General features: G+C 49.8%; 1 protein-coding gene across 4 annotated transcripts in view; it reads right to left on the bottom strand.

Moving 5' to 3' along the window:
• MFN1 (mitofusin 1) overlaps nucleotides 1-26,035 on the bottom strand; it is a 60,027-nt gene that overhangs the window by 20,961 nt on the left and 13,031 nt on the right. For all 4 annotated transcript variants that reach the window (XM_075340601.1, XM_075340602.1, XM_075340603.1 and 1 more), the window contains exons 4-8: nucleotides 21,363-21,525; nucleotides 18,712-18,836; nucleotides 18,305-18,413; nucleotides 10,084-10,191; nucleotides 7,690-7,843 (exon numbers count right to left, since the gene is read on the bottom strand). In XM_075340601.1, coding sequence (XP_075196716.1) covers nucleotides 7,690-7,843; nucleotides 10,084-10,191; nucleotides 18,305-18,413; nucleotides 18,712-18,836; nucleotides 21,363-21,525 — 659 coding nt within the window. The remainder of the gene's footprint in view (nucleotides 1-7,689; nucleotides 7,844-10,083; nucleotides 10,192-18,304; nucleotides 18,414-18,711; nucleotides 18,837-21,362; nucleotides 21,526-26,035) is intronic.

Below are 26,035 nucleotides of genomic sequence, written 5' to 3' on the forward strand. Positions count from 1 at the left end.
ACTTGATTTTTGCGTTATTTTTTTCATTTTTTCTCGGCGACGCTCGTCGCTCTCATCTGTGGTAATTTTCTTTTTCTGCAGGTATCTTTTCTCTACCTCAGCTCTCGCAGCCCGTGTGGGTACCACTCCCCTGGGTCGCAGAGGCTTGAGTCGTCGGGCCCTCTCCCCCGTCCAATTCCACGGTACCACTCCCCGGTTGGCACGCGGGGCTGAACTTTCCTGGGCACCCCTATTCACCCTGCGGTACCACCCCAAAGGGTCGCAAGGGGCATACAGCAGGGACTGGACCTCCGCAGCGCATCTGGATTTTTTGGATGGGGCCCGCAACGCTGCTACATTTAGGGGCTTCCACCCCAATGGCGTCCAACTCCCCGCCTTCTTCAGCCTGCTTCCTGGTGCCCGCAGCCATTCCTTCGCTGAGCGGAGCACACAGGAGCATGTGCAGAGTCTCAGCCTGCACACTGGACAGCGCACCGCGGATCAGGTAGGACCCCTACCTTCTCCCCCCTCGGACGGCTGCAGAAATTTAGGCCCCGGTCTGGGCCTACTCGCCGGACTCCCCCCGCTGCGTCCGTGGAGCTCCCTGCCGACTGCGGGCGGCCCCGCATCGCTGCTGCGCCGCCGCCGCTTGCGGCCGGGTCCGCCGGCGCTGCCCCTGTACCTTTAACAGCTTCAAACGCCGCCGCTCCTGAGGTCGGGTCCGCCGGCGCTGCTTCTGCCCGCAACGGCACCGCGGCTCGGCCACTGTCCTCGGGCCCCCAGGCCGCATCCAGCACAGCGCGCCGAGGATCCTCTCCGCCGCCGCCTGCGGTCGGGTCCCCCGGCGCTACCTCTGCCCGCGACGGTACCTCTGCGTAGGCCCGGTCCTCGGCGTGCCCAGGCCGCACAGCGCGCCGAGGATCCTCTCCGCCGCCTGCGGTCGGGTCCCCCGGCGCTACCTCTGCCCGCGACGGTACCTCTGCATAGGCCCGGTCCTCGGCGTGCCCAGGCCGCACAGCGCGCCGAGGATCCTCTCCGCCGCCGCCTGCGGCCGGGTCCGCCGGCGCGGCCTCTGCCCGCCCCGGCACCTTAAAAATTTAGCCCCCGGCTTCGGCCCTGTCCTCGGCGTCCCCAGGCCCGCCTCCCGCACGGCGCTATTGGACGCCGGCCTCTCAGTTCCCGCCCTCCGCCGTGCTCCAGGCATCACTTGGGGGGTGGGGGATATTTTTTTCCCGCTCACAGCGTCCATTTTAAATAAAGAAAGAGAAAAAAAAAAAAAAAGAGAATGGGAGTTTATTCCAGACTACTAGTCTGGGTTTACTGAGGCCGCAGCATCACCTTCTTTTTCCGGGGGAGAAAATAAAACACACTTTTCTTTAGTGGGTATTTTTTATTTTAGGTCGATTTTTATTAAAAATTTTACATACATGAGTTTTTACACCTTAACTCTTACAGTACTTTTCGGGCACTTGTTTTGCTCCACCCTTTTTTATATCGCGCTCCCAGTTCGAGATTTTAGTTTAGTCCCCTCCGGCGGGTTAATGCCCTGTCTCAGGCCATAGATCCCCTCGCCGCCGTCCCTCGGCTTCGCGCGCATGCGCTGCGTCCCCGGCCAATACTCGGTTATACCTTCCATAGGTCTAGCGCAATCCCCTCGGGAAGGTGAGTCTCGTACCAGGGACCTTCCCTATGCTAGAAGCGGACCCGACAGGTCTCGTCTTTTGTGGCCCCCCTGTTTTCCACCTTATTCCCCAGGTCCAGACTGCCTTTTCTCCGGCAGTCTTCCGACCTCTCGGGTGATGGCCCAGGCTTTCCACCTCTGCTGGACTCCGAGCAGGACCTGGATGTTTTGGCGCATGACTAAAGGCCCGCTGGAATTGGTGAGTCAGGCCGTAAGGCTACGGACAGCCCTCTTATCTACATGCACGCAGGTCCCCCTTAACTCATTTGGAGCGGACCCTTGATGTGCTCAGACGACATCCAGAGCTCGCTGAGTTACCGCGTGCTCACAGTCAACTGCCAGACACGACGTTTGCCAGCGGTAAGTCTTGTCATCGTCTTTATTCCCTTCTCCAAAAAGGGGTCTCGGTGAGAATGGGCATGCCACACTGGAGTCGCTGAGTGATCACAGACAGCAACCAGACACGGCGTTTACCTGCGGTAAGTCGTGTTATTGTCATTATCATTCCCCCAGAGGGCTCTGGAGAGAGGGGGCATGGCACCTTGCAGACAGGAAGGTGGGGGCCCCTGCGGGGTTTTTCAGTGGACATCCAGTTCGCCGTGTGACGGCGTGATCACGGATATTCCCCAAACACAATTTTCACCAGCGGTAAGTCCTTTATATTGTCTTACCCCTCCTCGTAGAGGGCTCCGGGATGAAGGGGCACGCTATCCTGTACTTCACCCGCCTGGGTTCCTCCTGGCTTCTCGTCCCTATCGTGGCGCTCCGCAGGGACTCCACGGACACTCTACGCAGCGGTCCGCGCTCCACCTATGCCGACCCAGGACTGGTTATCAGCTTCAGTGAGTACCCTCTCTTCACAGAATCTGGTGTCTGCCCGCTACACGGCCTGAGCCTCTAACATCAGTGTACCTACCCGTCGAGAGCTCTGACTCGGGATCAGGAACGCAGATTCGACATCTAGGAAGTCGCTGACTTCCTTTCCGGCTCTCGGGATCGCCCTTTCGGAGATAGGCGAGTTCAGTTTATCCCCTAGGCTACGTCAGGGTAGACTGGCTACGTAAGGGAAGGGTACATCCCTTTCCCGGCATCGGCCCTGATGCACCAGGACTCGTTCCCTCACGCTAGGTTCGTCAGGGAGCTTTTATCCCTACAACAGCCGTCTCCGCCTTGCGTGGCTGCAGACCGTCCCAGCTTTCTAACAGTGCTTGCAGGGATCACGATCCCTACGCATCCTCAGGCTCTCTCTGCCCAGGAACGACCGGGAGACCCAGAGTCTCCCTTCAAGGATCCTCGCCTTGAGGTTTAGACCATCATCATCATCACTTTTTCGCTACTAGGGTAGCTGAGCTACAGGAAGGAGTCCTCCCAGACTCGGCCCGGTCCATCACTCCTCAGGCACGGTATTCGAGCCGTTCAAGGGTTGCTACTACTCACGCAGGAGCAGTTTCCCTCCTGGCACAGGGTCCTGCGGCTCTTTGCCTCCCGCTCCCGTTTTTTCCCTTCGGTTTTTTGCTTTGCGAGTCCTCGACAGTCTGTGGCGGTGTTAGCGATGGTGCACATACCAGATTTCATCCCGGACTCTCCAACGGAACACACTGAAGAACGGGGTCAGGAAGGTTCCGTCTTCGAGGGTGACCGGCCAATCTCCTCCTAGAGGACCAATCTTCGCAACCATCCCTGGGAAGCTTCCCTTTCCTCCTCTGGAGCTTATTATCAACCGTCACCAGCCTCCCGTACTAGGGTAGGCTACCCCACCATTCCTCGGCACGGTCCCGAGGGACACCCCTAGAGTGTCATCTCCCCTTCAACATTCCGGACTCAGAGCCATTCGGTTAGCCCGGTTACAATTTCTTCTCTGGGTCGTATTGTCCAGTCAGGTTCCAGTCGGACCATGCCACAGCAGTGATGTGCATCATCCACCAGGAAGACGCAGGGAGCGTCATGGCAAGGGAAGAGGCCAAGAGGTTCTTGCTCTGGGACGGGCTCTTTCATTCGCTAATCTCGGCAGCACCTCCCGAGCGTGGACGTTTGGACGGCCGATTTCCGCGGTAGGATAGGTCTCGCGTAGGTAAAGGGCTCCAACAGGGATATCAACAGCCAGATCTCTGGCGAAGGAAGACCTCCAGTCGTGACTTTTTGGCCTTCCGATCCAACTCTCAAGTCAATGGTGCGTCGAGTACGCTACCTGCTCTGGACTAGAGGGCGACGCCCTAGACCGGTCGTGTAGCCTGTTCAGGCTCTCGTGCATCTTCCCGCGGCTTTCCATGATCTCGAGGGTTCTCAAGAGGGACCTAGGCAGGCGATAGCTCGGGAGTGGCCCAGGCGAGCATAGTTCGCATAACTTACTCATCTCCTCGCAGATGCCCCGTGGCTCCTTCCAGACCGCCAGATTCTACCAGGACTCAGAAGTCCCAGGTTCCATGGCCTCACCAGTGGATCCCGGATGCTGGCTCGGTCAGGTCTGTGAACAAGATGGTGACAGACATTGAGGAGGGCCTGGAATCCAGTTCCCTCGAAGATTTATTTCCACTTGGAAAGAGCTCCCCCTGTGGTGTGAGGACCGCATCTTCAGAGACTTTTCACTTTCCATCAATCAGGGCCTTCGCGCAGAGAAACGTCCGTCTGGCTCGGCGTTTTTTCATCGTTCACTAGAAAGGTGGGACCATAATCCAGTGATGAGTTTGCTCAAGGTACCCCTTTTTTCCCTGCTCCCACCTGTTTTGATAGGTGGGCTCCTCGTGGACATCTGGTTGTTACAGACGGCATCAGGGCGGACAGCCCTCTCGTAGTCTTTTCTCCCCCTTTTTCCGCTCCGCCAGCAGGATAAGGGGGGGGCTCCAGCCAGAACCCTTCGTTTCTGTCCGAGACACCTCGGCTTTCCTTCCAGAAGAGGACTTTAGGTTTCGTTTTTGTCGGTTCTAGGCTCCCCTCGCAGCCTGAAAGAGGCATAGTTCGTTCTAGGGCTGGTACGAGCCCTCAGTCTTTCGTGTCTGCAGGACACCATTTTTTTGTCGGTTACACCGACTGTCAGTCCATCCTTCCACCCTTTCCCAGGAAGCATAGGCCGGCGCCAAGGGCCTGAATATCACATGGATCCCGTCCTCCATATGTGAAGACTATCGCATGAAGGTCGGACTTCCGCCGCGGTCTACCGAGCAAGGGGCACCCTTGAACGATTGGGCTCCAGACGTCGGTCAACCAGGTCCTCTGGTCCGCCACCCGATCTAGTCGGCGTACCGTTACTAGTTTCTAACAGGTTCTCACTCAAGCTTCGGCAGAGGCCAGTCTTGGCGTAAGGTTTGCGGGTGGCAGTGCCACACCTGTAACAACGTAGGCGCTTGTAGGTCCGGGTCAGCCCGGCAAGGGGAAGCGACTTCCTTCCTATCTCCGGTGATGGTTTTTTCCCACCCAGGGACTGCTTTTGGACGTCCCATGGTCCTGTGTCCCCCAATGAAACGACAGAGAAAGTAGGATTTTTGTGTACTCACCGTAAAATCTCTTTCTCTTAGTCTTCATTGGGGGACACAGCACCCACCCTGCTTGTGCTTTTTGTTATTTATGACATGCCTGTTTCCCCAGTGCCCATATTCCCAGGTCACTGGTCACACGACTGTTCGTCATAGTTTTTTACCTTGTTCTATCCAGGATTGTTTGGTTCTCCTCCTACTGCTTGTGCACTAAACTGATTGAGCCCGCCTCCGGCTCAGGGGTTATACTGCTGGGGAGGAGCTAACTTTTTCTGTTTACTTAGTGTCAGCCTCCTAGTGACAGCAGCATAACCCATGGTCCTGTGTCCCCCAATGAAGACTAAGAGAAAGAGATTTTACGGTGAGTACACAAAAATCCTACTTTTAGGACTCCAGTTCTGGCCAGCTCCTCCAATTATGTGAAAGGTGGGCATAGCTTTGCAGGGAGGGGACACGGCTTAGCAAGGACAAATTCATCATATTTTATGCAACATGTGGCATAAATTACAAAAGAAATGTCTAGACTATATCAGACATAGGTAAATGGTAACAAGGAGGAGCTTGCTTGAACCTTTCACAGGGATGATTGCCATTCAGTTGAGATGTGCAAATCGAAAGACAATGGCCAAACAGTAGTCCATGGATGACAGTAGGGAGCTTTGAAAACTGCCTCCTACCTAGTGTCTCTTCTGATTAAATCATTAGAAGGAAAAAACAGGGAGGGATACAAATCCAGCACCGTTGTCTTTAAAAATCTTGAAGTTTATTGGGTCACATTAAAAAAATGTTAATGGATCAACAAAATGTCTCCATATGCCTTTTCACGCCTTACGCGTTTCAGAGAAAAAACTCCTTAACCCCTTAACGACCCATGACGTACTAGGTACGTCATGGATCGTGTGAGGTTAATCCCCGCCCCCCGCCCCGGGCAGGCGGCGGCGATCCGCGCACATATCAGCTGTTTTCAACAGCTGACATGTATGCCTGCTGGTCGCAGGTGGAATCGCTTCCACCCGCGACTATTAACCCCTTACATCTCACTGCCAAAATCTGGCCGAGAGATGTATATGCGCGCCGCCATTACAATGACTTACCCCACCCCCATCGGAAGTCACGTGACATGATCACGTGACTTCCGGTGGTTGCCATGGTAGCACAGGGTCATGTGATGATGCCTGTAGCTAACATGAGTCACTTCCTCTCAATGCCAGAATACAGCCGGCATTGAAAGTAAAAGCACCAAATCTGCAGTTCTGAGCTCTGTAGCTGTGATCTGCAGATAGGGCAGAGCGATCGGAAAAAAATAAAAATAAAAAAAAAAACTAAAAGTTTTCAAAATTAAAGGGTTAAAAAAAATAAACACATTTGGTATCGCCGCTTTTAGAAATGCCCAATCTATCAAAATATAAAATCAATTAGTCTGATCAGTAAATGGCATAGCGGCAAAAAAAATTCCAAATGCCAAAATTACGTTTTTTGGTTGTCGCAAATTTTGTGCAAAATGTAATAACAGGCGATCAAAACGTAGCATCAGCGCAAAAATGGTACCGTTAAAAACGTCAGCTCGAGACGCAAAAAAATAAGCCGTCACTAAGCCTCAGATCCCGAAAAATGAGAACGCTATGGGTTTTGGAAAATGGCGCAAAATGTGCGCCACTTTTTTTGGACAAGCTTGTGCATTTTTTTTTAACCCCTTAAATACAAGTAAACCTATTCATGTTTGGTGTCTACAAACTCACACTGACCTCAGGCATCAAAATGACATATCAGTTTTACCATATAGTGAACACGCTGAATAAAATATCCCAAAAACTATTGTGCGATCACAATTTTTTTTGCAATTTTTCCGCATTTGGAATTTTTTTGCAGTTTTCTAGTACACTATATGGTAAAACGTATGGTTTCATTTAAAAGTACAACTTGTCCCGCAAAAAACAAGCCCTCATATGGCAAGATTGACAGAAAAATAAAGTTACGGCTCTCGGAAGAAAGAGGAAAAAAACAAAGCGGAAAAATACAAAATGCCCGGAGGTTGAAGGGGTTAATCATAGGCAAATACTTAATTTTTAAAGACAACGGTGCTGGATGTGTTTCCCTCCCTGTTTTTCCTTCTAATGATTATGTCAGCTGTGGATGCCAACCACGGATACCGTGCACCGACCCAAATGGAATTCTATGCAGAGGAAAGGTGAGCTGGAACTGGTTTTTTGTTACTTTCTCATCTGACTAGCCTGACATCATTGTTGCGGTATGACGCACACATTACATCACATCAGTATTCAGAAAAAGTGCCAATGATTTTGGTAGATAAGAGTTAGTGCGCAGGGCTCCTGGCCACAGACTACTGACATGGCTGCTCAACAAGGGTCCTGTGAATTGATTTGCTCTTCCCCAACCTTTCAGTACAAAAAAGCAGTAAGAATCAGAATTCATCTAGCATAGGAAAAAAACTTTGCAGTAAAATATTGGTTAAAATTACTAAGTGATTGAAAAGACTGGATTGTAAGATATGTAGAAGACATCGCATACTGTCCCGCATGGAGGTTGAGCTCCACCTACCAGCCTCCGGCATCCCCTGTGCCTTGTGCATCCTGGCATTCAGAACTTCTTTCGCAGAAACAAAAAATATGCGATTTTGTGCCTCTGAATGATCGACCACTTTCAATTCATCCACCAAGAATGAGTGGCAGCGCTCCGTGTGTTGTTTCCGCACCTGCTCGTATGGACACAATACAACGTCAGTACAGAAATCCTGAGCACACGAGTGTCACCATGAGGATATTAGAGGTACATAGTTATTCATCCAGGACTCCTCATATAAGGTACGTACACTACAGTTCAAAAGTTTAGGGTCACTTGGATATTTCCTTATTTTTGAAAGAAAAGCACATTTTTTTTTCCAATGACAGACAGAAATACACTCTATACATTGTTAATGTGGTAAATGACTATTCTAGCTTCAGATGTCTGTTGGAAATGAGATTCTATACACCTATGTAGATATTGCATTCAAAAACAACCACCACTCCAGTGTTGTAATGGTACATTGTGTTTGCTGTGTTAGAAGGCTAATGGATGTTTAGAAATCCCTTGAAAACCCTTGTGCAAGTATGTTAGCACAGCTGAAAACAGTTTTGCTGATTAGAGAAGCTATAAGGCTATGTGCGCACAGTGCGTTTTTCGGGTGCGTTTTTGGCCTCAAAACTGCAGGACTTTGCTTCCCCAGCAAAGTCTATGAGTTTTCATTTTTGCTGTCCGCACACATCTGTTTTCTTTACCTGTGTTTTTGAGTAAAAAAAAAAAAAAAATGGACATGTCAGTTTTTTCCTGCGTTTTTCTACGTTTTTCTGCGTCCGCCCATGCAATGCATTTGAAAAACGCAGCAAAACGCAGGAGATAAAAAACGCAGCAAAACGCACCAAATTGCGGCAAAAACGCATACGTTTGATGCGTTTTTCGACGCAGGTGCGTTTTTGTGCGTTTTTAGCGGCCAAAAACGTACAAAAACGCAGCGTCAAAAAGACGCAGTGTGTGCGAACCTAGCCTAAAACTGACCTTCCTTTGAGCTAGTTGAGAATTTGGAGCATTACATTTGTTGGTTCCATTAAACTCTCAAAATGTCCAGAAAAAGAGAACTTTCATGTGAAATTCGACAGTCTATTCTTGTTCTTAGAAATGAAGGATATTCCATGTGAGAAATTGCCAAGAAAGTGAAGATTTCCTACAACGGTGTGTACCACTCCCTTCAGAGGAGAGCACAAACAGGCTCTAACCAGAGTAAAAAGAGAAGTGGGAGGCCCCGCTGCACAACTGAGCAACAAGACAAGTACATAAAAGTCTCTAATTTGAGAAATCGACACCTCACAGGTCCTTAACTGGCAGCTTCATTAAATAGTACCCGCAAACTGCCAGTGTCAACGTCTACAGTGAAGAGGCGACTCCGGGATGCTGGCCTTCAGGGCAGAGTGGCAAAGAAAAAGCTATATCTGAGACCGGCTAATAAAAGGTCAAGATTAATATGGGCAATAGAACACAGACATTGGACAGAGGAAGATTGGAAAAGAAGGATTTTTGTGTACTCACCATAAAATCTCTCTAAGTCTTCATTGGGGGACACAGCACACGGTCCTGTGTCCTCCAATGAAACGAAAGAGAAAAAGTGTTATGGACAGACGAATTGAAGTTTGAGGTGTTTGGATCACACAGAAGAACATTTGTGAGATGCAGAACAACTAAAAAGATGCTGGAGGAGTGCCTGACGCCATCGGTCAAGCATGGTGGAGGTAATGTGATGGTCTGGGGTTGCATTGGTGCTGGTAAAGTGGGAGATTTGTACAAGGTAAAGGGGATTTTGAATAAGGATGGCTATCACTCCATTTTGCAACGCCATGCCATACCCTGTGGACAGCGCTTGATTGAAGCCAATTTCATCCAACAACAGGACAATGACTCAAAGCACACCTCCAAATTATGCATGAACTATTTAGGGAAGAAGCAGGCAGCTGGTATTCTATCTGTAATGGAGTGGCCAGCCCTGTCACCAGATCTCAACCCTATTGAGCTGTTGTATGGGCAGCTTGACCATATGATACACAAAAAGTGCCCATCAAGCCAATCCAACTTCTGGGAGGGGCTTCTGGAAGCATGGGGTGAAATATCTCCAGATTACCTCATCAGATTAACAGCTACAATGCCAAATGTCTGCAAAACTGTAATTGCTGCAAAGGAGCAATCTGTGATGAAAGCAAAGTTTGAAGAAAATTTATTATTACAAGTAAAAATCATTATTTCTAACCTAGTCAATGTCTGGACTATATTTTCTATTCATCATGCAACTCATTTGGTAAATAGAAGTATGATTTTTCATGGAAAAGACAAAATTGTCTGGGTGACCCCAAACTTTTCAACTGTAGTGTACATAATACAGAGGTATATTACAGTGTGACAACTTACATCCTCCATGTACTCCGGTTCAGATGCAGACGCGTCCCAGCGATTATTTAGGATAAAAATATTTGGCTTAGAAAGTCTCTCATTCACCTTATGAAAAAAATGTTTTTCCTAAAGCAGAAAAGATAAATTTTATGACGTATCACTTTGTAGTGTAGGACACAGCGTATTCAAAGCACGTCAGACTCAAGGCGTGGGAAATAGGTCTTATGTCAGCACTGAAAATAAAATGAGTTGTAATGGAATCTCTGGAATACAAATAGGAGGGTAACTAAAGTATGTAAAATGTGTGTGTGTATGAAATGAAGGGAATTTTGTTTACTTACCGTAAATTCCTTTTCTTCTAGCTCCAATTGGGAGACCCAGACAATTGGGGTGTATAGCTATTGCCTCCGGAGGCCACACAAAGTATTACACTTAAAAGTGTAAGGCCCCTCCCCTTCTGGCTATACACCCCCAGTGGGATCACTGGCTCACCAGTTTTAGTGCCAAAGCAAGAAGGAGGAAAGCCAATAACTGGTTTAAAGACCAATTCAATCCGAGGAAACATCGGAGAACTGAACCATACCACATGAACAACATGTGTACCCGAAAAAACAGAAAAACCCCGAGAAAACAGGGCGGGTGCTGGGTCTCCCAATTGGAGCTAGAAGAAAAGGAATTTACGGTAAGTAAACAAAATTCCCTTCTTCTTTTTCGCTCCTAATTGGGAGACCCAGACAATTGGGACGTCCAAAAGCAGTCCCTGGGTGGGTAAAAGAATACCTCGTGATAGGGCCGTCAAACAGCCCTTTCCTACAGGTGGGCAATCGCCGCCTGAAGGACTTATCTACCTAGGCTGGCGTCTGCCGAAGCGTAGGTATGCACCTGAAAATGCTTGGTAAAAGTATGCAGACTCAATCAGGTAGGTGCCTGACACACCTGCTGAGCCGTAGCCTGGTGCCGTAATGCCCAGGATGCACCCACGGCTCTGGTAGAATGGGCCTTCAGCCTTGAGAGAACCAGAAGCCCAGTAGAACTGTAGGTTTCAAGAATTGGTTCCTCGATCCCCCGAGCCAGGGTGGATTCAGAAGCTTGCGACTGTTTACGCCGACCAGCGACAAGGACAAAGAGTGCATCCGGGTGGCGCAGGAGCGCCATGCGGGAAGTAGAACCTGAGTGCTCTCACCAGAACCAACAGATGCAAATCCTTCTGAAATTGATGGACTGGACGAGGACACAAAGAAGGTGAGGTGATATCCTGATTGATATGAAAGTGGGATACCACCTTAGGGAGAAATTCCGGAATCGGACGCAGAACTACCCTGTCCTGGTGAAGGACCAGGAAGGGAGATTTGTATGAGAGCGTTGATAGCTCGGAAACTCTCCTAAGAGACGAGACCGTTACTAGAAGGCCACTTCCCGAGAAAAGCGGGAAGGGAGACCTCTTTCAAAGGCTCGAAAGGCGGCATCTGGAGAGCAATTAGAACCTTGTTCAGATCCCAGGGCTCTAACGGCCGCTTGTATGGAGTGCTGAGACGACAAACTCCCCGTAGGAACGTGCGTACCTGAGGAAGTCGTTTCTGAAAAAATACAGATAGCGCTGAGACTTGTCCCTAAAGGGAACTGAGCGACAACCCTTTTTCCAACCTAGATTGCAGGAAGGAAGGAAACATAGACGATGCAACCGGCCAGGGAGAAACACCCTGCGCCGAGCACCGAGATAAGAATATCTTCCACGTCCTGTGGTCAATCTTGGCGGACGTTGGTATGCTAGCCTGTCTCATGGTGGCAACCACGTCCTGAGGTAACCCTGACGACACTAGGTTCCAGGACTCAATGCCACACCATCAGGTTGAGGGCCGTAGAATTCCAATGGAAGAATGGCCCTTGAGACAGCCAGTCTGATTGGTCTGGTAGTGCCCCCGGTTAGCCTACCGTGAGGCACCACAGAACCGGGAACCACAACATCCTCGGCCAATCTGTAGCGACGAGGATGGCGCGGCCGCAGTCGGTCCTGATCTAGCGCAGCACTCTGGGCAACAATGCCAGAGGTGGCACATAAGGTAGCTGGAACTGCGACCAATGCTGAACTAAGGCGTCTGCCGCCAGAGCTCGATGATTGTGAAACCGTGCCATGAAGCTGGCACATTGTTGTTGTGCCGTGACGCCATTAGATCGACGTCCGGCCTCTGTCAGCGGCGCCAGATCTCCTGAAACCCGTCCGGGTGAAGAGACCATACCCTTTCGGCCACACCCCGGCGACTTAGGAAGTTAGCTTCCTAGTTTTCCACGCCTGGGATGTGAACTGTGGATATGGTGGATGCCGTGTCTTCCACCCACATCAGAACCTGCCGGACTTCCTGGAAGGCTTGCCGGTTGCGCGTTCTTCCTTGGTGGTTGATGTATGCCACCGCTGTGGAGTTGTCCGACTGAAGTCGGATTTGCTGGCTGTCCAGCTGCTGTTGGAAGGTTTGTAGGGCAAGATACACTGCTCTGTGTTCAAGAACATTGATCTGAAGGGTGGACTCTTGCTGAGTCCACGTACCCTGAGCGCTGTGGTGGAGAAAAACTGCTCCCCACCCTGATAGACTCGCGTCTGTCGTAACTATCGCCCAGGATGGGGATAGGAAGGACCTTCTTTTTGACCATGAGGTGGGAAGAAGCCACCACCGTAGAGATTCCTTGGCCGCCTGAGAAAGAAAGACGACTCTGTTGAGGGAGGTCGACTCCCCGTCCCATTGGCGGAGAATGTCACATTGTAGTGGACGCAGATGAAACTGCGCGAAAAGAACTGCCTCCATTGCTACCATCTTACGTAGGAAGTGCATGAGGCGTCTCAATGTGTGCGACTGGTTCTTAAAGAAGAGATTGCAGCCCGTAGTGAATGCTGTTTGTCTAGCGGAAGCTTCACTATCGCTGAGAGAGTATGAAACTCCATGCCTAGATATGTTAGCGATAGGGTCGGGGTCGGATCTGACTTCAAAAAGTTGATGATCCACCCAAAACTCTAGAGAGTCTCCAGCGCAACGTTCGGGCAGTGTCGGCATGTTTCCTAAGAGAGTGCCTTGACAAGTAGATCGTCTAAATATGGGATCACAGAGTGACCCTGAGAGTGCAGGACTGTGACTACTGCTGCCCTGACCTTGGCGAAGACCCGTGGGACTGTCGCTAGCCGGAAGGTAGAGCTACGAACAGAAGGTGTTCGTCTGCTATAACGAAGCGTAGAAACGCTAGTGCTCTGGATCAATCGGCACGTGTGGATAAGCGTCCTTGATGCCTAATGATGCTAGGAAATCTCCTTGGGACATTGAGGCGATGACATGGCGGAGGGATTCCATCCGGAACCGCCTGGTGTCCACGAGCTTGCTGAGCAGTTTTAGATCCAGAACGGGACGGAACGGGCCGTTCTTATAGGCACCGCAAATAATTTGGGGTAAAAACCGTGACCTTGTTCCTGAAGAGGAACGGGGGTCATCACTCTTTCTGCCTATAGAGTGCACCCTGTTTGCAGAAGAGCAGCGGCTCGGCCGGGAGGTGGAGAAGTTCTGAAGAATCGAGTTGGAGGACGAGAAGTGAGCTCTATCCTGTACCCGTGAGACAGAATGTCTCACACCCAACGGTCATTGACCTATGGCAGCTAAATATCGCCAAGGCGGGTGAGCCTGCTACCGACCGAGGATGCGGAGAGAGGAGGCCGCAAGTCATGAGGAAGCCGCCTTGGAAGCGGGTTTTCAGACTGTCTCTTTTTTGGGCGTGACTGAGCCCGCCAAGAATCTGAGCTCCTCTGATCCTTTTGAGTCCACATTGGACGAGGAAAAATGGGACCTGCCCGAGCCTCGAAAAGACCGAAACCACGACTGCCTCCTGCTCTGTTGGGGTTTGTTGTGTCCGGGCTGAGGAAAGGATGAATCCTTACCCCTGGACTGTTTAATGGTTACATCCAAACGCTCACCAAACAGTCGGTCAGCAGAAAAAGGCAACTGGTTAAGCAACCTTTTTTGGAAGCAGAATCTGCCTTCCATTCACTTAACGAGCAGACCAGGCTCTGCTTAAAAACACGGAGCAGCGTAGGCTACTGCCGTACGGTTCGCAGAGTCTAGGGCAACCTGAATCGCGTAAGAAACAAATGCAGACATTTGAGAGGTTAAGGATGCCACCTGCGGCACAGATGTACGTGTAACCGTGTCAATCTGTGTAAGACAAGCTGAAATAGCTTGGAGTGCCCCAAGGGTGAGAATGCTGGGGCCAACGGTGCGCCGACAGTCTCATAGATGGATTTAGACCAGAGATCCATCTGTCTGTCAGTGGCATCTTTAAGTGCAGCTCCATCTCCCACTGCAACTATGGATCTAGCTACAAGCCTGGAGATTGGAGGATGCCGCTTGGGACACTGGGTCCAGTCCTTGACCACGTCAGGGGGCAGGGATAACGTGTATCCTAAGCCGTTTGGAGAAGCGCATATCTGGATAAGTGTGGTGTTCCTGGACTGCCTCTCTGAAGGCAGAGTGGTCCAGAAAAATACGTGAAGCTGACTCCTCCACTGGAGGAGCTGGGTGAGAAATAACCAACATTCTATTGATGGACGCTATAAGATTATTCACTATGGCGTCACCATTAGGTGTATCCAGATTGAGAGCGGTCTCAGGATCAGAATCCTGAGCCGCTACTTCCGCCTCATTACACAGAGAGTCCTTCTGCTAGGACCCTGATGAAACCGAGGGCCGCTCATAGTGAGCCCGCTTAGGCTGTCTGGGACTGACGTCTGTGCAGAGCCGTGACTCTGGGATGCGTGTGACATTCCCGGAGCTGTTAGTTGTTCACACTGAGGGGGGCCATGGATCAATGATTCAACAGTGCCCATGTTGTGAGAGACATGTCCGGACTGCTAGGCTTCTAGTATCATAGCCATAGTCTCAGAAAATCTGTCAGTAAATACTGCAGACACCGTCCTCATCCTCTGGCCATTAGCAGAGACTCCGGCTGAGTTAGACATAATGGGGGTCTATGTAACCTGCCGGCCGTATAGCCGTACATGCTGTACCAGCTGCATAGAAAAACATGTGGTTCTGCACCTTTGTTTTACACAGAGAATATGCTGATAACTCCTCCGCACAATCCAGGAGGGTATATACAACGTGCGACCAAACAGTGCAATGTATATAGTACAAGCATATCTATAAGTGCACTTCTGCACTAGTGGGGTTAGCACCACAGGTGCTGCTTAACGCCTGTTGCAGCGATTGTGTGACTATCAGAATGCCAGGGTCTTCCACACTTGTCTCTGTATCGTGCAGAAACTGACACTAATGGCTGCCGGCGTCCTTGTAGAGAAGGAAGCCGTGGGCGTGCCTGAGAAAGTGCGGGAATCCGGTTACACAGTGCACACAGTGAGAGGGGTGGAGTATGCAAAACATACTCCAGCTCTCAGCGCTGCTGTGCTATGCAGCGTCACGCCCCTACCCTGACTGTCAGGCCTGTGGGCGGTAACGAAGGGAGACTAGGCCCAGAAGCCGGGGACTCGAGTTAATAAGCGCGGCCGGCATATCAGTGCTGGCCGGCGCGGAAGTCCCCGGCGCACCACAAATCCCAGCGGCGCCTTAAATAAAAGTGGCAGCGGCGGTTAGCGCAGTAGTCACCCAATACACTAACACACCCAGCAACGCTGTGGTGTGCGATGGCACTAGTGCGGACAGCGCCGCTGTCCCTGGCGCACTAACACACCCAGCAGTGCTGCCGTGTGTCTGCGCGGTCCCCACAGGGACACAGAGTACCTCCATGTAGCAGGGCCATGTCCCTGAAGATACTCCGCTCCATGTCCAGCAGATACCAGGGGCTGTGGATGGAGCACGGTCTCAGTGCCTGGAGACCGATAGAATCCCACTTCACCCAGAGCCCTGTAAAAAGGGATGGGGAAGGAAGCAGCATGTGGGCTCCAGCCTCCGTACCCGCAATGGGTACCTCAACCTTAACAAACACCTCCGACATGAAGTGGGGTGAGAAGGGAGCATGCTGGGAGCCCTGTATGGGCCCTCTTTTCTTCCATCCGACATAGTCAGCAGCTGCTGCTGACTAAACAGTGGAGCTATGCGTGGATGTGTTGCCTCCTTCGCACAAAGCACAAAACTGGTGAGCCAGTGATCCCACTGGGGGTGTATAGCCAGAAGGGGAGGGGCCTTACACTTTTAAGTGTAATACTTTGTGTGGCCTCCGGAGGCAATAGCTATACACCCCAATTGTCTGGGTCTCCCAATTAGGAGCGAAAAAGAAATAATATTTTAAAAAAAAAAAAAAAAAAAAACCCACACACACACTTTACACACCTTAGTCACCCTCCCCAGGTCCAGTGTCTGTTATGCTGAGGTGACTTTAGTGCGGCACACAGCGAGTTCACAGCCTTGTTCTGTATACACAGTCAGCCGCTAACCTCTGTCACTTCAATAACGCTGCAGCCAAACACTCTGAGCAGTGACAAACTTGGCAATAGACTGAAGGAGGGCGAGTAAAGCACAGGTTTTTTTGTTTTGTTGTTTCACAGCAAAATGCTCATGGAACACGAGTTTCCTGAAAACGGAAAACCCATTTAAAAAGGTGGTCGTTGGAATTTGGAAGGACTAGCAGTGGCCTACTCCCCTCATTACTGACGAGACACCCACACTTGTCTGTCATTTTTCAATCCACCTGCTACCCCGATTTTCCAAAAATAAGACCTCCCCCCAAAAATAAGCTATTGCGGGGATTTTCAGCATTTTCGGAGCAAGGCTTAAATATAAGCCCTCCCCCGAAAATAAGCCGTAGTCGCGGTTCAATAATGAAGTGTCCATGCAGCTAAAAAAAAAAAAAAAGATACAGATACTTCAGGACAATCCATTATATACAGCGGGCACCTCCCACACAATCCCACCCGATCGGCTCACACTCCCACCCGATCGGCTCACACTCCCACCCGATCGGCTCACACTCCCACCCGATCGGCTCACACTCCCACCCGATCGGCTCACACTCCCACCCGATCGGCTCACACTCCCACCCGATCGGCTCACACTCCCACCCGATCGGCTCACACTCCCACCCGATCGGCTCACACTCCCACCCGATCGGCTCACACTCCCACCCGATCGGCTCACACTCCCACCCGATCGGCTCACACTCCCACCCGATCGGCTCACACTCCCATCCGATCAGCTCACACTCCCATCCGATCAGCTCACACTCCCATCCGATCAGCTCACACTCCCATCCGATCAGCTCACACACACACACCACATCCAGCAACACTGATTTCTTCTCGTCGGCAGAATCCTGAGATGCTGTGAAGTGGAGCATAAGGACCTGCCACAATGCTAGCTTACAGGACCTGTGGACTCGTGACTTCCTTCCATCATTCCCTGCGACCGGATGCATTCTGTAACAATGGATGTGATGAATGAGTGTGTGTATGTGTGTGTGTGATCTGCGATCTGCTGTGAGTGTGTCAGTGATCTGCTGTGTGTGAGTGTGTCAGCCAGAAGCAGGGGAGGACGGCATGCAGCACCCACCGGAGATCACAGGGATGACGTGGGCAGCACGGTGGCTCAGTGGTTAGCACTGCAGTCTTGCAGCGCTGGGGTCCTGGGTTCAAATCCCACCAAGGACACTATCTGCAAGGAGTTTGTATGTTCTCCCCGTGTTTGCGTGGGTTTCCTCCGGGTACTCCGGTTTCCTCCCACACTCCAAAGACATACTGATAGGGACTCGAGATTGTGAGCCCCAATGGGGACAGTGTTGCCAATGTATGTAAAGCGCTGTGGAATTAATAGCGCTATATAAATGAATAAAATTATTATTATTATTATTATGACCAGGGAGCCATGGAGATGTCCGGGTCTGATAAGCATGAGTCTCCTGGGAAGTGGGGGGGGGTGGTAAACTTACCCCCTAACCGTGTTTCTCCAAGAATAAGACCTCCTCCAAAAACAAGCCTACTGCTTTTTGGGGGGCATAAAAAGTATAAAAGACTGTCTTATTTTTGGAAAAACACGGTAGATCCTTTTTTCCTTAGATTTGCCATTGAGAGTGTTAAACTCCCCTTTCACATTAGATACGATACTCCCCATACACATTGACTGACATCTAATATGTGTGACCAATCTTTGTTGCCATTTAAAAAAAAAAAAAAAAAGGTGAGCTGTGTACCAATGCAGATAACATCCCCAGTTAATTGCAGAGATTTTTCTAAATTTGTAGATGTACACTCGTGTCTTACCGTGTTCATCAGTGTAGACTCTGAATTGGCCACCAGAACAAAGACATCAGCATCAAGGCAAAACTTGTCGATCCAGCTGTCCAGCTCTGTAGTCACATCTGTTCCTGGGCTGCAACAAAATGGCAGAGTCCACTGAGAACGCAGAACCGATCCCGATATTATATGTACACGGTGCCATGTAACGCATGTAATAGGAGAGACGCGGCAGCTTGTACAGCACACCCGCTGACATATAACGCCACACACCGAAATGCCAGGCACTCCGTACAAGTAAAATCAGACCGGTAACGCCACCTGTATGCAACTGCTATATTCCTACTGTGGCTACACAACCCAATATACTTTGAGTTTTCAATGATTGTGCAACAGAATAGTTCCAAATCCAAAACCACATCATCAAGACTCACCTGTCCACAAGAACCAAGTCATCTCTAAGGAGTGCACATTTTGCCTTGGGCCAGAAGACGTGTACAAGACAACCAGCCTCCAGATCTTTATCCATATGCAGGGCATGAGCCAGCTGATTCACAGTCTACACAAAGAAAGCACTGCTAGCGCTATGCACAAGAAATACTAAGAAAAGCACATTTATGGACTTATTGTAACATGGGGTGGCTACTTTGAGTCAATTCACTGTAAGGAAGTCACATCAAGGGCTCAAAATCCCAACAAAAAATATCAAATTCACAAACATCCTTATAAATTTATAGTTTGTTTTAAAAGATTTACCGTATTTTTCGCTTTATAAGACGCACCGGAATATAAGACGCACCCCAAACTTAGACATAAAAAAAGGTAAAAAAAAGAAAAATGGGGTCCGTCTTATACTCCGATGTTCTCTTACCGGAGGGGGGCAGCAGTGGTGGTGAAGCGGGGTCACAGGAGGCACAGGTTGTGCTGGCAGGCGCGGCAGGTCAGTGGCAGCGGGGTCCGTGGTTGCAGGTGCCGTGGCGTCCGTGGTTGCAGGCGCGGTGGTGTCCGCGGTGGCAGGATCCGTGGGGTCCGTGGTGGCGGCAGCAGCCGTGGCATGAGAGCCGTGCAGCAGGCCGGTGCAGTGAGTGTCCGCGGTCCCGGTTCAGTGGTGGCAGCGGCGGCGGCGGCGGCTCAGTGGTGGGAGCGGCGGCAACTGCTCAGTGGTGGCAGCGGCAGGGACTGCTCAGTGGTGGCGTGTGTCCGCGGTCCCGGTTCAGTGGTGGCAGCGGCGGCGGCGGCGGCTCAGTGGTGGGAGCGGCGGCGACGGCTCAGTGGTGGAGTGTGTCCGCGGTCCCGATTCAAGTAATGGCGCCCGGAGCGACGCATGCGCAGATGGAGCTCTCATCCAAGGGCTCCATCTGCGCACGCGCTGACTCCCGGAGCAGCGCGTGCGCAGATGGAGCTCTCATCCAAGAGCTCCACCGGCGCCATCATTTGAAAGTGGGACCGCGGACAACTGGTAAGCTGCACAGCCGCCCGCCCCGCATGCACAGAGTGGCAGCCAGCAGGCTGCCCGCCCACTCTGCGTACAAGCCGCCGGGTACCTGTGCTTGCGTGCGGTGGCAGCCGGGTACCCATGGCTGTGTGCGGGCGGCAGATGGGTGACTGTGTGAGGGCGGCAGCCGGGTACCTGCACGGTCACCCGACTGCCGCTCGCACACAGCACCCGGCTGCCGCCCGCACACAGCCATGGGTACCCGTCTGCCACCGCATGCAAGCACAGGTACCTGGCTGCCGACCCCACACAGCACCCGCTGCCGCCCGCACACAGCCACGGGTACCCGGCTGCCGCTGCATGCAAGTACAGGTACCCGGCCGCTTGCATGCAGCCACAGGCACCCGCCCGATCGCTTCAGACAGGACCCCCCCCCCCCCGCTACCGCTTTATAAGACGCACCCCCCATTTTCCTCCCAAAATTTGGGGAGGAAAAGTGCGTCTTATAAAGCGAAAAATACGGTAAAGAGTTTAGTAAAAAAAAAATTGTGTTGTATGCATTGATGTTAGAGAATGGACACCATAGTGGAAACCTGACCACACATTTATAGTCAATGAGGTCCACTGGGCACCACTGGTGTCACTCATGGAGCTTCCTATTCTGCTACATCAAGGATAGATACGTATAATCACTTCTTACTAAACTTAAAGGGAAGGTCCAATACTTGGACTCCCCTTTCTCATTCCCCATGATTGCCCCCATAAAAATAAATAAGCCTATACTCCACCTGGTGCCAGAGATGTTAGAACTTGCATTCCCGGGGCCCACTTGACGTTATGACATGCGAGCCCAGTGACCAATCAGCATTGGCTTCTGTTTTCCTGCCTTTGTATGCTAAAAGGGGTATTCCCCCTCTCCAAGATCTTATCCCAAAATGTAGTAGGTAAATACCTCCAATTAGAAACGTGATATAGCTCCCCTGATTCACTATGTCGTTTACCTCATGTTCAGGGCATTGCAGGATCTTAGGTATCCATGGTTACGATCACTACCAACTGACTGACTATATGAGTCGTTTTAACCATGGATACCTAAGGTCCTGCAATGCCCTGAACAGGAGGTAAGTGACAGTGAATTAGGAGAACTATACTACATTTCTGATTGGAGGGATTTGCCAATATTATTACACCTACTACATATTGGGAAATGATCTTGGAGATGGGAATACCCCTTTAAGTTACTAAAAGGAAGTGAATGGCAGCCCTGGGAACGGAAGTTCCGACATTGCTGAAATCACACCGGCGGCGAGTATAGGGTTTTTTTTTTATCTTTATGGTGGCGATCATAGGTAACGAGAAGGAGTTGTCCAAGCAGTGGATAACTCCTTTAACAATTCCAACATACATTATGTGTAAAATTATTACATTGTAGGTTACACGTTCTTTTCTCACTTTATGACTAAACAGACTTATTTAAGAAAAATAATAAAATCTTCTCAAATTGCAGGTAGTGCATCACTAATCCATATCACTGGATACTTTGGCTGGTGATTTGTTTCAGATAAAATAGGTTTCCTGAAATGACAGTGGTCAGAATCAGGTTGTGTTGGGTGTAGTGGGGTTTTTCTCAAAATCTTATTGCACAGTCACCTTCACGCTCTTTTTCTCCTCGGAGCCCTCCGTCATCAGATAAGCCTTGTCCCCGTCCGTGCCCTCCACACTCAGGAAGCAGTTAGTGGTGTGCCCTATCCCGCTGGGCAAGACCTTGTCCCACAACATGGAGTTGATCACTGTGCTCTTCCCGCTGCTCGTTCTGAAATGAGGCAACAATGAAGCAATTCTCATATCGGAACACTGACAGATATACCATGTTATATACAAGAGGACTGCGAGAATGTTATTTTAGGCCCAGTAACACAAGATCACCCTGCCCATCATCAGATGGCTTCATGCAAACAGCATTAATAATATGGCATCATCCAGAGCATTAAGGTTCTGCAGCTTCACTGTAAACCAGCCACTTGTAATAGAATTGAGCCTATTTATATGAAATGAAAGATAAAAAATGGTGGCACGCTCCATCAGGTGCTTTATACATGAGATATTCCCCCATAGAGGCATTGTTCCTGTGGTAGAAAGCCTTCGGCACGCTGCCCACACTCTATGCGTCGCTGACATTTGCATGATCAATAATTTTATCTTCTTGCACTGCTGTTTTTTCTACCCTTGTTTTGATAAAGTGCAATTTGTGGACTTGGTGGTACCAAATATGCTTCTATTTCTTTATTAGTGGGGGTTTGATTTGAATTTTAATATTCTTAACCCCTTCACGACTGATGACTTATATTTACGTCATTGCTCTTGTCTCTGCCTTTCCCCGCACTTGATGGCTGATTAATCAGCTATCAAGTGCCACCAACAGCCGCAGAGGATCCAAGTTGCACCTACGGCTGTTAACCAGTTAAATGCTGCTGTCAATCACTGACAACAGGATGTAACATGCACAGAGAGAAAGAGCATCACTGTCCCTCCCACCAGCACACAAGTCATGTGATCGCGGCCTGCTGAGGAACTCCCGTGTCATCATTATCCTCCTGTGAATGCTTGCTCGTGGCTGGCATTCATAGGAGATCACGATTTCTGCTATACAGAGCAGTGATCTGCATAGCACAGGCGAAAGGACAATCGCAGATTCAAGTCAGTTTGCTGTCATTTTGATAAAATCAACTTTTTCTCTGCTGCAAATCTAGCAATTATACAGAGCTCATGAATATGCTGGACTACGCACATCACGCCAAGTAGTCCTGTAATGATAATCTACTGATGATTAAACACTTATTTTTATCAAAATTACACTAAGCAGCCCAGTAAGTGACACCCTGCTGAAATCAGAATCTCTGCCCTATATTATGCTTCTCTCAAATTAGGCGATCAAAATATCATATCTACCCCCAAAAATGGTATTAGTAAAAATGACAGCTCAGGGCACAAAAAAATAAGCTGTCACACAGCCCCAGATCCCGAAATATAATGTTATGGGTCTTAGATAATGGCGACAAAAATATATTTGTCTAAAAAAAAAAATGACAAATGTCAGTATTTTTTCACCGCTTGAAGTAAATATACAAGTTTGTTATCTGCTTACTCGTACTGGCCTGTGGAATCAGATTGTCAGATCAGTTTCACCATATACTAAACATGGCAAATAAAAAACAAACAATTGTGGAATTGCACTTTTTTTGCAGTTTCACCACACTTGGAATGTTTTCCAGTACAATAAGTGGCAGAACAAATGTTATTCAAAAGTATAACTTGTCAAGCAAAAAACAAGCCTTAATATGGCTATATTGATGGAAAAAAAGAAAAAAAAAAAACCCACAACTATAGATTTTAGAAGGTGAGGAAAAAAAAAAACCCCGAAAAAATTGGGGGGAATAAATCGGCTGGGGTGAAGGGGGTTAAGAACTTTTTATATCTTTAAAGGTCTTGACCCTGTAATGATTTCTTCTATATACTGCAATACAACAGTACTGTAGTATATACACAATGACATTTTAGTAAGCCTAGCCACAAGCTGGGTTTTACAGGAGAGACATTGCAGACATTGGGGTTTTAAGCAAGCCCACAGCTGCAATGACAACACATTGGCACCTCACAATGGCATTGTTGGGGGTGCACTGTCATTCCTGCTATTTAAATGGCGCTGTCAGTGACAAGACATTGAGATCTACCTCAGCACATCAGACTCTCCCTTACCGTGGAAAGCTTCAAGAGGAAGCTCAAGACCCACCTCTTCCAACAAGCCTACAACCAACAATAACCCTCAGTCCAGTAGACCACTGCGCAACTGGCTCTGTGCTCACCTATTGTACCATCACCCATTCCCTGTAGACTGTGAGCCCTCGCGGGCAGGGTCCTCTCTCCTCCTATACCAGTCTGTTTTGTACTGTTAAGGATTGTTGTATGTATACCCTCTTTCACTTGTAAAGCGCCATGGAATAAATGGCGCTATAATAATAATAATAATAATAATAATAATAATAATAATAAATAATAATTTAATGTCTACACAGTCAACATCTTCCAGGTATGGTTTGAGCTTGTCCATACATTGCCACCCAACATACTGTATAACATTCCAGTACATGTGTTGGGAAAGGGTTAAATGATATAAATACATCAGTAACAAAACAAAAAACCAAACCTTAAACTAAATGTATTCATTTTGGGCTTAAAAAAAAAAAGAGAATTTTGTTTACTTACCGTAAATTCTTTTTCTTATAGTTCCGACATGGGAGACCCAAACCATGGGTGTATAGCTTCTGCCTCCGGAGGACACACAAAGTACTACACTCAAACGTGTAGCTCCTCCCTCCGGGCTATATACACTCCCTGGATGACAATCTACCCAGTTCAGTGCAAAAGCTGAAGGAGGACATCCACCCATAAGTAGAGATAGAGTAAAACTCGGAAAGACCGGAACTCTGTCTACTAACAACAGCCGGTGAAACACACGGAACAAAAAAACTGCCAACAGGCAACAGGGAGGGTGCTGGGTCTCCCATGTCGGAACTATAAGAAAAAGAATTTACGGTAAGTAAACAAAATTCTCTTTTTCTTCATCGTTCCTTATGGGAGACCCAAACCATGGGACGTTCCAAAGCAGTCCATGGGTGGGAAATAAACCAAACTGAGAAGTAGGCAAAACCTAACTTCACAAATGGGCGACAGCCGCCTGAAGGATGCGTCTGCCCAAGCTCGCATCTGCCGAAGCAAGAGCATGCACTTGGTAGTGCTTCGAAAAAGTGTGCAGACTGGACCACGTGGCAGCCTGACAAACCTGCTGAGCCGTAGCCTGGTGCCTGAAAGCCCAGGAGGCACCGACAGCTCTGGTCGAGTGCGCCTTAATCCCTGGCGGAGGAGGCACCTGAGAACACTGGTAGGCATCGGTGATAGCCGACCTGATCCAACGAGCTAGGGTCGGTTTAGAAGCAGCGAGACCCTTGCGCTGACCAGTGGTTAGCACAAAAAGTGAGGTGCACCGCCTAAAACCGGCGGTGCGTGACACATAGATTCGGAGCACCCGCACCAAATCTAAGGAATGCAACGCCTTCTCAAAGCGATGCACAGGGGCCGGACAAAGAGAAGGCAATGAAATGTCCTGGTTAAGGTGGAAAGGAGACACCACCTTAGGGAGAAAGTCCGGAGTCGGACGAAGAACCACCTTGTCTTTGTGAAACACCAAAAAGGGGGATTCCGAAGAGAGCGCAGCCAAATCAGAAACTCTCCTGAGAGAAGTTATGGCTACTAGAAAAACAACTTTCTGTGAAAGTCTGAACAGAGGAACCTCCCTGAGAGGCTCAAAGGGGGGTTTCTGTAAGGCCGTGAGGACCAGATTAAGGTCCCAGGGATCCAAGGGCCGCCGGTAAGGAGAAATGATGTGAGATGCGCCCTGCATGAAGGTGCGCACCTGAGCCAGTCGGGCGATACGCCGCTGGAACAATACAGAGCCGACACCTGTCCCTTGAGGGAATTGAGGGACAGTCCTAGCTGTAGACCGGACTGTAGAAAAGACAGGATGGTCGGCAAGGAGAACGGCCAAGGAGCATGGTCGGAAGAGCGACACCAGGACAGGAAAATCCTCCAAGTCCTGTGGTAAATCCTGGCCGAGGAAGACTTCCGAGCCTGAGTCATAGTGGAGATGACCTCAGAGGGAATGCCTGAAGCCGTCAGGATCCAGGACTCAAGAGCCACGCCGTCAATCTGAGAGCCGCAGAATTCTGGCGGAAGAACGGACCTTGAGAGAGAAGGTCTGGGCGGTCCGGGAGATGCCACGGCACCCCTACGGACAGACGGAGCAGGTCTGGGTACCAAGCTCGCCTGGGCCAGTCCGGAGCAATGATTATGACTCGACGGCCCTCCATTCTGATCTTGCACAGAACTCTGGGCAAGAGAGCTAGAGGGGGAAACACATAGGCCAGACGGAACTGAGACCAATCGTGAACCAGTGCGTCCGCTGCGAAGGCTTGAGGATCGTGGGAGCGAGCCACGTAAACCAGAACCTTGTTGTTGTGCCGGGATGCCATTAGATCCACTTCCGGAGTGCCCCACTTGCGGCAGATTGATCTGAACACTGACGGATGCAGGGCCCACTCGCCGCTGTCCACGGTTCAACGGCTGAGATAATCGGCCTCCCAGTTTTCCACGCCTGGGATGTGGACTGCAGATATGGCGGACTTGGAGTCCTCCGTCCACTGGAGGATTCGTTGAACCTCCAACATCGCCAGACGGCTGTGAGTCCCGCCCTGGTGATTGATGTAGGC

The sequence above is a fragment of the Anomaloglossus baeobatrachus genome, chromosome 3 (genome assembly GCF_048569485.1).
Source record: "Anomaloglossus baeobatrachus isolate aAnoBae1 chromosome 3, aAnoBae1.hap1, whole genome shotgun sequence".
Lineage (NCBI taxonomy): Eukaryota > Metazoa > Chordata > Amphibia > Anura > Aromobatidae > Anomaloglossus > Anomaloglossus baeobatrachus.